This window comes from Erpetoichthys calabaricus, chromosome 5, assembly GCF_900747795.2.
Source record: "Erpetoichthys calabaricus chromosome 5, fErpCal1.3, whole genome shotgun sequence".
NCBI lineage: Eukaryota > Metazoa > Chordata > Cladistia > Polypteriformes > Polypteridae > Erpetoichthys > Erpetoichthys calabaricus.
In genome coordinates this window covers 166,471,758-166,485,519 of record NC_041398.2, presented here as the reverse complement: position 1 = coordinate 166,485,519, position 13,762 = coordinate 166,471,758, and the positions used below count along the sequence as shown (strand labels likewise).

The following is a 13,762-nucleotide window of genomic DNA, read 5'->3' as shown; positions in this document are numbered from 1 at the left end:
ACTAAACAGTACTGTGATAGTTTTCTGAAAGTAAATGTGAAGATCATGAAACCGAAGGTCACCGAATTGCAGGAGAACAGCAGTTTCACAAATTGAAATATCCTACAAATATTAAACAATTGAAATGTTAATTTCTATTGAGGGCAGAGTGTACAATTTCTACTGTATTATACAAAGATTCTGTACCTCTAGAATGTCCAATCCTTTAGTCTGATCTCATTTATGAGAAACCACATGTCCAAAAAAAAAAAAAAAAAAAAAGTTCAGACTGCAAAGAGTCACTAAAAGTAAGGAAAGTCATTAAGATGAATCCAGCAAGAACTTTATACAGAACTTGTTTCGAGAACAATTGTGCTTGGCCCCTCCTTTACAAATGCTTTTGGTAATATGGCAAGGAAGAGAACAAAATGCAATCTTTGTACCTTCAGCCACTAGGTCATTTAATTACATGAAGCTACAAATTATGGCATATACTAGTGTATGATATGGCCACATAGGAATGGTCAATGAAAAGGAAAAATTTTGGGAGAAAATAAAGATTAATATACAGATCAGCTTAGTAAAAAGTTATGAAAAAATATTATAGTAATAAAACTACAAAAAGGTGTAATACCATGATATCCACAAATCAAAAGATACTTGAAAGTTCATTCAGCTTATAGCATGATATTTCATGAACTCTAGTACATAAAAAGAAGAAATCTAGTTCACAATAGTCAAATCTACAAACCAACAGAAATGGTGTGGGATTCCATATTTATCCCTTATTGGAGTAATTATTAATTTTTTTTATTGATTTAATATTTTCTATATCATGTTGTGGAATGATTTTACCTTTGATTGGTAGGGTCTCCATAGCTTAACACTTCATATTACTCACACCAACAGATGATAATAAACTGACCTATGTAAATCAAAGTTAAGTTTTATGGCAAGATCCACATCAGTTAATCCAAAATACCCAGTGCATCTGTAGCATTTGAAGTGTACTATAAATTTGTTTTGTTAACAAGTATTTTCATTTCAAATATTAAGTCGTAAATTTTATGTAAAACATTTTAAGATTTCCATTGATTCATCAGTGTATAGTAAAATTACTACTCAGTGACAATGCTCTTAGATAGATGGATTATCAAGTCAGTTGTCAATAATCACAATCTAACGTAATACATCAGGAACTATACAAGGATCATTCGGATGTTAAAACTTACACTATGAGGTAACAAGTATAAAAGATCAAAAACATAGAAACTGTGCTATTGTTGCACCTTTAAGTCTTTCAAGAGATTTTTTATCTGGGTAAGAGTAAACACAATTTAGCATGCTTCAAGAGATTTTCATTGTGACAAATAAAATTAATACACCTACTTAACCCAAGGTTAATTAAAATGGTATAGCAGAAAAGAATAAAACATCTAACACCCTTTTATAGTTTAAGAAATACATGCTGGAAAACTGAAGTGCTAATTTTGCTTAGTATAGATAGATAGATAGATAGATAGATAGATAGATAGATAGATAGATAGATAGATAGATACAGTGGTGTGAAAAACTATTTGCCCCCTTCCTGATTTCTTATTCTTTTGCATGTTTGTCACACAAAATGTTTCTGATCATCAAACACATTTAACCATTAGTCAAATATAACACAAGTAAACACAAAATGCAGTTTGTAAATGGTGGTTTTTATTATTTAGGGAGAAAAAAAATCGAAACCTACATGGCCCTGTGTGAAAAAGTAATTGCCCCCTGAACCTAATAACTGGTTGGGCCACCCTTAGCAGCAATAACTGCAATCAAGCGTTTGCGATAACTTGCAATGAGTCTTTTACAGCGCTCTGGAGGAATTTTGGCCCACTCATCTTTGCAAAATTGTTGTAATTCAGCTTTATTTGAGGGTTTTCTAGCATGAACCGCCTTTTTAAGGTCATGCCATAGCATCTCAATTGGATTCAGGTCAGGACTTTGACTAGGCCACTCCAAAGTCTTCATTTTGTTTTTCTTCAGCCATTGAGAGGTGGATTTGCTGGTGTGTTTTGGGTCATTGTCCTGTTGCAGCACCCAAGATCGCTTCAGCTTGAGTTGACGAACAGATGGCCGGACATTCTCCTTCAGGATTTTTTGGTAGACAGTAGAATTCATGGTTCCATCTATCACAGCAAGCCTTCCAGGTCCTGAAGCAGCAAAACAACCCCAGACCATCACACTACCACCACCATATTTTACTGTTGGTATGATGTTCTTTTTCTGAAATGCTGTGTTCCTTTTATGCCAGATGTAATGGGACATTTGCCTTCCAAAAAGTTCAACTTTTGACTCATCAGTCCACAAGGTATTTTCCCAAAAGTCTTGGCAATCATTGAGATGTTTCTTAGCAAAATTGAGACGAGCCCTAATGTTCTTTTTGCTTAACAGTGGTTTGCGTCTTGGAAATCTGCCATGCAGGCCGTTTTTGCCAGGTCTCTTTCTTATGGTGGAGTCGTGAACACTGACCTTAATTGAGGCAAGTGAGGCCTGCAGTTCTTTAGACGTTGTCCTGGGGTCTTTTGTGACCTCTCGGATGAGTCGTCTCTGCGCTCTTGGGGTAATTTTGGTCGGCCGGCCACTCCTGGGAAAGTTCACCACTGTTCCATGTTTTTGCCATTTGTGGATAATGGCTCTCACTGTGGTTCGCTGGAGTCCCAAAGCTTTAGAAATGGCTTTATAACCTTTACCAGACTGATAGATCTCAATTACTTCTGTTCTCATTTGTTCCTGAATTTCTTTGGATCTTGGCATGATGTCTAGCTTTTGAGGTGCTTTTGGTCTACTTCTCTGTGTCAGGCAGCTCCTATTTAAGTGATTTCTTGATTGAAACAGGTGTGGCAGTAATCAGGCCTGGGGGTGGCTACGGAAATTGAACTCAGGTGTGATACACCACAGTTAGGTTATTTTTTAACAAGGGGGCAATTACTTTTTCACACAGGGCCATGTAGGTTTGGATTTTTTTTCTCCCTAAATAATAAAAACCATCATTTAAAAACTGCATTTTGTGTTTACTTGTGATTTATTTGACTAATGGTTAAATGTGTTTGATGATCAGAAACATTTTGTGTGACAAACATGCACAAGAATAAGAAATCAGGAAGGGGGCAAATAGTTTTTCACACCACTGTAGATAGATAGATAGATAGATAGATAGATAGATAGATAGATAGATAGATAGATAGATAGATAGATAGATAGATAGATAGATAGATAGATTGTAATACTGAAGAAAATTTTTCATTCACTTGTGAAGAAAGCCAATTCTTGCACCATTAGTTTGTCTATTTCATTTCACTGGAGTGGTGATCAATGGTATATGGTGTGAGACTGGAAATTGAAGATGTAGGATTTTGGTCAATAGTGTTCTCTATTGTATACATATTACTGATGTTACATGGAAAGTGTTATGTATTTACTCTACCCTTTCAGCCCTCTCAAATTTATTAGCATATAAATCATTTCAGGTTTTGACACTGAATTTAACAGTAGTTCAAAGCTCTCCAGACCAGTAGTATTTTATCAACAAAAAACTTAGTTTTAAACATCTTATACGTGACTGTGACTTTACCAATAACTTTTGATTTGTTGCACATACTTAATGAAATACTGTATCTGGTGAAGAAACATTAGCTGACCCTGGTTGGGAGAAATGTAGTATGACAAAAGATTCTACAAGAAAATGCAAGCCCTGCTTGGAACAGCTACCATAAGCCTCATGGCATATGAAATAGTTGTGCAGAGGTCAATGGAATGTGGGAAAGTATTAGTTGACTTGGCAAAAAACAGCTATAAATTTTTTATTGATTTGGAAAATGAGATGACAGCTGTTGGCAAAGAACTACCATGGTAGACTGTTGTACAGGTTGTAGAATGTGTAGTACTACTCTCCAAGTTTAAAAAGTCATAATGTGTGTTTATCTTTAATGCATCTCATCTGTTTGAACTGTAATCAGACTATTCAGCTCCTGTGACACATTTCCTGCCATTTCATCTAATATGCTTTGGAGAAATCTACAAAGCCATAAAGAATGTTACTACCAAGGGTGACTGTGCCTACAATGTACTGTGTTGGACAAGAAATATAAGGAGATGGGGGCTGAACCTTTTACTTTGTAGGTGGGATCCTCAGAACTGTTCACATAAAACAAGTATCAATGGGCAAAATGTAAACAGAGTTGAAACTGGAAACTGTTTGAAATTGATTTGTGAGAATAATTGCCAATACTCTGCATACAAGAGTACGCCCTCTTTGAAAAATAAGATTTTTATTCATTTTTCAATGAACACCAGAACAATTTTTGGAATTTTGACACAACTGAGGTTATTAAACATTTGTTTTTTTAACAAATGCTTGGTGAGCAACATCTTTAAGAAATGAAAATACATTTTGTTCAAATTAGATATGGTGTAATTTGGTGTAGGGTGTATTCATTTTTGCAACAACTAATATTTTGCATGGCTTCCATGATTTTGAAGAACAGCACTAACTTTTCTGGACATGGAACGAACTAGATCGCAACAGACCACAACATCTATCTTTCACCGTTCATGAAGAATGAGCTCTTTCAGAGGCTGGATAGAGAATGATGCTCAACCTGTCCTTTCACAGTCACCCCAGTTTGACTTTCTACTGCTTTAGCTAACTGTGATGAACTTGCATGGTAATTTTCGTCAACTCCTCTTATCACAAAATGTTCACGTCAAGGTGTTAGCTTCTGTGGATGGCCAGGATGTCTCAGACAGCTTGCCACAAGTCAAACCTTTTTGAACTTCAGAATTCACTTTTGCTACTATATTCCATCTATTTAGAAATACTTTACTAATTTTCTTGTAGCCTTGACCTTTTCTGTGTAAAGAAATGACTTTCTTTCTCAAGTCTTGTGACATTTCTCTTCTATGTGGTGCCATTGTTGTCAGCATTGAATGAGAGGAGATTTTACTTGTTAAATACTACCTTTAATTGACAGTTATTTGGTGGTCACCTTTGTGATGACTGATCAGAGTCATCAGTTGAATAATTCCTGTTAATTATCATTTTATTAAGTGTTATTCCTAAGACCTCCATTGGGGTGTACTCTTTTTTTGTACCATGGTCTTAAATCATTTTGTTAAAATAATTCCAGTTTTGTTTTTTGTAGACACATAATTTGCAACCAATAAACCAGATTTTCTGGACAGTTTTATGGTATAGCATCCCAAAGAAAGTTATTAATTAAAAAGACAGACACATGATTTTCTGAAAAGATTTTGGGGTATAATTACTTTATGCTGAGTACTGTATCTACATTTCTGAATTATGTATAAGACTTGATGATTTTCTCCTGGCACTATGAAATCTGTAAAGTGCTTTAAGTGATTACAGCAAGTTTTGGCAGATAATTAAAGGTGGAAGAGAGCTAAATCCATATATGACGACATTAGTCAGCAGAACACACAAACAGATCACTGAATATGCTAAAGTGGTAGAAGTGAGGGTATTTAAGGTTTGTCAGTCAGCCTCCAAGCCAGAATCCCCTTTGGCAGAGATGTGATGTTGTCTCTGTACCAAGAACAATGCTTCCAGGTCCCCAATGAAAGGTGGAACTGCAAACATCAAAAACTCCACTGAAACTTTTAAGTTAAATACTTTTTTTTTTGTACTGTATTTTCCTTGTCTTAATATTTCTGCCATGGTTACTGAAGGGTTATATACAGGAGGTTCAAAATATGAGCTGCATTTCTAAAAGAACACATTAAACGGAAGCATGTGCCCCCTGCTGGACACATATTACAAAACATGTAAAGTTCTGTTGGAACATTTAAAGCTTAAAAGAAGTTACATTTTTTATTCTATGTTTGAAGAGACAGTAAAAACAAAAAAGCAACGCAAACATAAATCATGTGATAAAAAAAGTTCTGATTTATATTTCTGAACAAGGGAAAAGAAAAGCAAGTGAGTAATCCAAAAGGAAGCTTGTACTAGAACCTTAAAGCAATCTAACTAATAAACATATGTAGTTTCATACTATATTAAGATGCTGACTTGTAGCATCTGATGTAAATTCATTGCGATTTTTACATTAATACAATGTGTATCTTTTTACTTTACAAATCTGCCCAACTGCTTTTCTAAATGTGAAGAACTATTCCTGGCTTGACCCCATCTTCTCTAATGCTGTATGTTCTTAACTTTGTCATTTTCAAGTCTTCTGTGCTGCATCGAAACTTAATCATCCAAAAGTACACAAGAGAGGGTTCATACTTTTAACACAGTACATGCATGCTTTTTAAGTATTATTCTTTGACCTTAAATATGTATTAAAGTGGAGAGGGTTTTGATCTTTAAAATATGCAATTGTCAATCATTATGTCTTCCCTCAACATTGAGTGTTTTTAATCCTATAGTGTCAAAATGATTCCTTAGTTACAATCAAATATTTTCTAAACCTCCTTTACAAGTATCCAATATAATTTCAAAGAAAGTCAGAACCTGCTGTAGTATCAACAAAAAATGCAGAAAACAAACCAGTATAGGATATTGTACATCATGAGGCACCTTCTCGTGTACACATGAACTCACTCACACCATGTCAGTTTAAAAAAACAAATCAACATGGCAGCACCCAACTCTGAGAGGAAATGAGCCAGAACCAGTTTGATCATCTGAATAGAAGTGCATAGTGTGGAGTAATGCTAATACAATACAAGCAGAAGACAACTGATCAAACCTTACACTGTACCTTTCAACACAAAGTTTCCTTATAAAGTACATGTGAAAAGGTAAGTATACCTCAGGAAATGTTTTTGTTTACCAACATATGTGGACATAGATTTGATCTTCATTTAATCAGTAGCTTTAGATAAAGGTGATAAAAAGAAGAAAAAAAGGAAAATTTGACTGAAATAATTTATCCAATGAAAAATTAACATTTGGCTCTAATCTTATATTGTCTTCTTTCACAGAAATTTGTTGAGACTGTCCAAAATTTTGAAACGTCTAAATCTCTCTTCGAAAGCATTGGCAAATTTTCAAACTAGTTCATCTAAAAATGCAATTTCAACTACGAGTTAAATATAGTAATAGTGAAACTAAAACTATTTTATTTACTATTTCAATTTTATTTTGAGTTTTTGCTTGAACTTGTATATTTGGTACATCTTCCTCTTCAAATCATCTGACAGCTGCTTGGATACACAAGCAAGTCAGTCAGACGAAGGGAAGCGTGCACACGAGCAAGCAGCTCACATAGCAGCACCTTCTTCTGCTGTTTTAGGTAAGTTAACCATTAGATTACAATAAAAATAAAAAAGTTGATTCTCTGGAAATAAATGGAAGGGGAAAGCAATTATGTAAGAATAAATAGGACTGGATTGATTGAACTAATATTTGCTGATTATTATTGTAAACAACCAACTTTATCAACTAAATGGTGTTTGAACTAATTAATTACACGGAAAAGGTACATCTGCACTAGCTGATATAAACATAGGTTTAGAAATGGACAGTCGCTTTAGGAGGTGGGGGCTTCAATGGCTTAAGCCTCTGATCTCTGGTGTCCAGCCCTTGACCTTTCAGTCCCCGATATACACTAAAAATCGCAGCAAACCCCTGCATCTTCTTAAAATTGAACAATGGTAACTATTTTATTTAAGATATACTTACTACTTGCATGAAACCCCAAAGGGGACACACCCCTGCTTCTCCATTTTACAGACATGTACGAGTCATTTGAAACTTAGCTCTTAAGATTTGTATCTGTGTGTATATCTGTGTGTAATAATAGCAAGGACAGGGCAGGATTGCCATTTGATTACTTAGAGGTATAACACACAACAAACTAAAAACAATCTAAGGACTATTTGTACCCATTTTGCTTCTGCGTATCTTTAGAGTGGAATTAAAATCGTTTGTCAAATTTTGCATTCCCATTATATACAATTAATCCGATTCTTTTGAAGTTTGTACTTATTTATATAATTTTAACAAATTACTGTGTTTTAATTAATATTTAGATGGGGAATTTAAGTGCAGTTCTTTGAGCATAGGAAAGGTGACATATAAATTAAATGTATTATTACTTTTCACCTTTATAAAGGATAAGATTTGATAATGATTTAATTCTAGTAATGGTCATTTTGTATTTATTTTTTCAATTGTTAATTATTGGATACCACTCTGTTTTTTTTAGTTTGATTTGATATACTTTATTAATCCCAGATTGTCTTTTGGGTGCACTTCCTTGTTACTTTAAGAAAACTGAACAGTTAGTCATAGACCTTCCATCACTAACATATATCAAATGATGCATTTTCACATCACTTGAATTGCAGTCTGCTGTTCATGAATTCTTCTGAGCCTCCATAATCCTATTTGTGCTCCATTTTTAACCCCATTTAAAGTTCTCTTTAAAAAACCCACATATTCAATGTAGTTTACTAACATATGTAATTGCATTCTATTACCACTATTTTTTAATATGACTCATTCACAAAAACATTTAATGGCAAGAATATAACAACTGACTCTTGGATGAAGTAAATAAAAATTGTGAAATGCATCAACTTTCATATTAGTTAACTTAGTAGACGAACACACCTGAATGTTATGCCACACAAACATTTTCTAAATTGTTTATAAAACAGCACATATTTTCTAAAAAAAGGACAGAAAAGCATATATTTATTGGGAGTACCTAGAAGATAATATATTCTGGGGCACTATTGCTTTAGAAATCCCATAGTTCAATAGGTGGCAGCAGAAAGGCCAAATAAATACTACAGCCTTAGTTATGAATTACAGAGGCCTTTGAAATGGGAGTTGAAATCTGTTTTACAATATTATGTTTAAAAATTTAATTAAAATGGCCAAAAGTACACCGAACATTTAATAGCCATTTCCATTCATCCTATATCTCAAAGTGCAACTACTGACTTTTTTGGTAGTGTAAAGGACACTGAAGAGTACCATCATTTTAGGGCAGAGATAAGCACATACACATAGCTTACAAGGAAAGAGTACAAAAAAAAAAAAAAAACATATTAGAAAGTAGTAACTCATTTATTTAGAAGAAATGTAAGGAACATGTACCAAATTCTGTTTAAAATTATTTTTTTTTTAGAAAAAGTTCAGTTTATGTCATTTGAGCATTTTAAATGACTTTGGTTTAATAAGTTAACATGGATGGGGTGCTTTGGACAGTTTTACCTATGTATTATTTATCAAAGCAGAGAATATTACTGGCACAATATATTAGAACGATGATGTGGATCTATGGAGTACATAATAATTAAATGTGATTTCTAGTATGAAGTTTCAGCCCTCTGGTGATGTGTACTTTAATGCAAATTCAGCAGAAGATGCTTCATGAAGGTGGGAGTTATATAGTTTTAATGCCAAATGAAAAGCCATACTCTAGATAAATAATGCAACCTTTTTTTGACCGTATATGGTTGTTTCATTCTATTTGCTCATAACAAATAAAATATCTGAATAAAAAAAAACATTTATTCAGTCAATTCATCACATTGTAAAAATTGTGTTAGGATAATAAGTATGTTATTTTTTGTAATTCAAAGTACGATGAGATCATCAGATCACGATACAATTTTTGGTTAAGGATTTAAGCTACATGTTCAGAAAGACATTTCAGCTTTGAACACCCAAGCCCTAAACAATAGCCCAGGACACTCCTAACAACTGGTAATAACTTTTTCCATGATTAAACGTATTACATAACGTGAATCTGTAGGGGTGTAACACAGGCAAGTCTCAAATGACTCCGTGTGAAAGTTCCCTAATTTGATTAGAACCAGCTGAATTCTAGTTAAAGAATGGTCTTGAAAAAGATTTACTTTGAACTCCGTTTCATATTCAGAATTGATCTTGATTTGGTTTCAAGACAATTTATTTAAATTCAACTAATTGTAGCCTCAGAACTTGTGTTTTGAACTCAGCAAAAGTGGTCTTGACTGCAGCACTACCTCAAGCTCCTTTGAAGATGGTGTTATGACACTTCGGTGGAGTCATACTTCCATCCATCCATTATCCAACCCGCTGAATCAGAACACAGCGTCACGGTGGAGTCATACTGACCTACACAAATGCAGGCTACATTAAAAGAAAGCTAAATCTATTCTTTCCTTAATAAAATAAGTAATTGTCTTAATATCTCCATCGGATGCTGGAGAGGGATATGCTGGTTGGATGCCACACTTCAAGAACACAATCAAAGACAGCATTAGGCCCATGTTGCATAAACGTAGAAAACTTGACTCAAAGTTAATGATACCATGATGCCAAAAATAAACAACCATAGTCGTGTTGCTTACTTGGGTTTCCTTTCAAGTACCTTTATATTTAATTCCTGGGGAATATGCATTTATACAGTATAGTATGACTTGATTTGGTTTAGCTATATGTACCTTTAAAAGAATTTCCCAGGATGACTTAAGGGTCATGTCCTTGTGGATTGGTCAAAAACTAACAACAAGAAAGTGGATGGTGGAATCGATAAAAGCTAGGAAAACAATAAGGAGTGGTGTTTAAACAAGACAATTCTGAAGATCTGTTAAAAGGTGAGGAAAGTGAAAGAACAGGATTTTTGTTTCTCTTTGAAGAAATTTCTCTTTTTGGACATTTATTATAAAGCCAGAGTTGGAGTTGTCTAGTAGGCAACAGAATTTATTCTTTTCTTAGGAACTTGCTGGATCAGATTCACTTCAAGTCCAATAATAATTTGTACTTTAAGCCAACAAATTATTCAGCCATGAAACGCCAAAGGGGCTCCTTTACACAGACAGCAATATGCCTTTATAATGCCTCACTGTCACTGCTCCTTTTATCTTTCATACGTTTTCTTCCTTTTCAGTAACTCTGGTGTGTATTTGAAAGAGGTTGTTTGTGTTGTTTTCTAAAACAAATTTATTTAGGTAGCTTTCTGTAAAAGCCTTGGGACAAATAAAGTTTTGTTTATCTAATCTTAAGGAACTGTTTTCATACCAAACTATTTAATTTGTTTCTTCTGTTTTTTTGCCATTTCTTTTAAGTATATGTAAAGGAGTGGATGAGTCATTTTGTTGGGCTGGAAGTACTGTATATTGAAATTATTTTTTTTAACTAATTTCTATTTATCGTAGGATTATTGTGGTGTTTGCATGATCTATTTGGTGATGCAGTACACAGATCAGTTAACAGCTTAACATATGTCCAAATACCCATTTTATTTTAGTTAAGAATATATTGATTCTTAAAGTAGTTTATGTGAATCAGTACGATTTTCAAGGTTATAAATCTACGTTTGTGGGTTACAACACTAAATTGATTTATTCAACTATTATTCCAGGTATCTAATATGCAGAGCTCTCTGCAGCATATATGTAAATTTGATCATGTATGATTATGCATTCTCTCTATAGTTGCACATGTTTAAGAAAATGTATAGCACTACTGAATTATATTCAGAACTTTCAGACATCACCTTGCTTATTCTCAGCTGAAATTGTGTTTATGATATTCCGGATAGTATGAAACTTGATAACTGAAGGAAAAAAGCTACATTTTTAAACAGTGTTATATACAAATATCAACAAATGTGCACTTATCAGTCATTCTTATGAAAGGTAAATTTAAATCTCAATTGCCAAAATGCATGGCTCACATTTCTCATTCACCTTTTGGAAACACTTTACTGGTTTTCTTTGTATCTGTTATTTTAAATACATATTACTTCTTAAGAACTACTTACCAGACTTATAAATTTCATCAAGTACAAATTCACAAAAATAATAAGATTCCATACCAGTTGCCCTTCTGCTCTGGCCTTGTTTAACATAGCCTCTCTCTTCCTTTGCCAAAACTCCTCCACCTGCTTTGCTTGTTCTGCAGCTGCTTGTCCTCTTTGTCTATGTAGCATCAAATTACCCATTAATTTAAACACATACAAACAACTATTAAAATAGATAAATATAATGGCACATTTTAAAGTTGTATGTCAAAAAATCTAATCACCTGATGGCATTATTAAAAAATGTATACAAGAAGTAAATATAAAATAAATACAGCCAATAAACATGTTTTCCAAATAAAAATGATACAGAATTAAGTGAGTTTTCCTTGCAAAACTCCTTTTTGAATTAAGCATTCGCAGCATAGTAGCTTTATCCTGCCTTTTCAGATTCTCCAACTACATGCGAGGACATCATAAGATGAAAAAATGCATTAACTAATTGTGCAGGTACTTAAAATGAAAAAGAGTGACTATCAATGTGTGGGTTGACTTAACTGAAAATGTAAAATAATGCTTTGATTTACTGTTAATATTTTGTTTCCTTATAACTTGGAATTCTTTTACAGTACATCACATTGCAAAGCATACAGCGCCTAGGATTAGACCAAATCTTTGTGGGATATCTTTAATCACCTGGAAGACAATTTTACACCTTCCTCATATCACTTCTGAATTTACTGTACAAGCACTTGGAAGGATCAAAAAACACAAGGATGATTGCTGTTTATAGGTTTCTCATCAGCTTTTAATAAACAGAACACAAAGTGTTGGCTTCAATGGCTGTTTTTCTGATAGCCTAAGCATATCTATCGGCATCGCCTAAGGTTGCTGTTTATCACCTCTTTTGTTTATCTTGTATACAAATGAGTGCTGGCGTACACACAAGTATAGACATATCCTGATATTTGCAGACATCAACCTGTTGTCAATGAGTCTGAACAATGGTGTGATCATTCCTTTTTACAGCTAAATTATTTCTAACACAAAAGATATGGGTGTAGATCTCAGGTGCACCCCTCCTTCCACTGCCTCAGCTTTAATTAAAAGACAGACAGTGGAGATCATGGAGCACTAAAAATATCTGGGGACAATCATTGATAACAGACTAAACTTTAATCTTGACACAGAACAACTTTGTAGAAATGGCTGATCTTTCTTAGGAAATGCAACTGTTTAAAAGTAGACAAATACAATGACACTGTTTAAGGAATCCTTTATTGAATCTATTGCTTTATTTGCTTTAATATATTGGTTTGACAACCTCAGCATTAAAGACCACAAGCCATCTTAACAACACTGTAAAAATAAGCAGTAAAATTATTGGTTTGCAGCTGACCTCCATCACTGAACTGTATAATTAACAGGTTAGAAAGAAGGCCGACAGTAGCCATCCTCTTTTTCCTACATTTCAGTTGTTGCAAACAGGATGCAAATTTAGGATTTCTAGTATAAAGAGTAACAGATTAAAAAACTCTTATTCATAAAGTTTAAAGCATTTCGAATTCTGGTACTTACAAGGATCTACTAAATTATTACTCTGTGTACTGTTAAAAGTTCTTTTTTTTCATTGTACTAATCTTGAGTTGTGTATATGAAATTTAACATTTGTTTTCTGTTGTTATATCATTGCTTATTTTACTTAATCTGTGTAGGAATGTTTGGCCACACAGTTTGTTATTCACTTAATGTTCTCTCATTAAAAACCTAACTTCATTAAACTTTTTTTTTTTTTTTTTTTAATTCAAATAAACAATCTTTCAGTACAATGTGAAATCTTCTACTTCATGTTTAAAAATAATAAAATTATGAGTCATATTCAAAAAGAAAAAAGATGGGGAAGAGATGGCTTTTCATGAAGTCACTTTTCATTTTTTATGTGCTGTATTATTCTGTATATGTTCATTTCAGACATTAATAATGCAAACATTAACTGAAATATGCAACTGATAAATCTATGTAAAACAGTAACT

The 13,762-nt window shown here is 33.5% G+C and overlaps 1 protein-coding gene across 2 annotated transcripts in view; it reads right to left on the bottom strand.

Moving 5' to 3' along the window:
• nek1 (NIMA-related kinase 1) overlaps window positions 1–13,762 on the bottom strand; it is a 331,746-nt gene that overhangs the window by 181,075 nt on the left and 136,909 nt on the right. For both annotated transcript variants that reach the window (XM_051927638.1, XM_051927639.1), the window contains exon 18: window positions 11,805–11,907. In XM_051927638.1, the coding sequence (XP_051783598.1) occupies window positions 11,805–11,907 (103 nt within the window). The remainder of the gene's footprint in view (window positions 1–11,804; window positions 11,908–13,762) is intronic.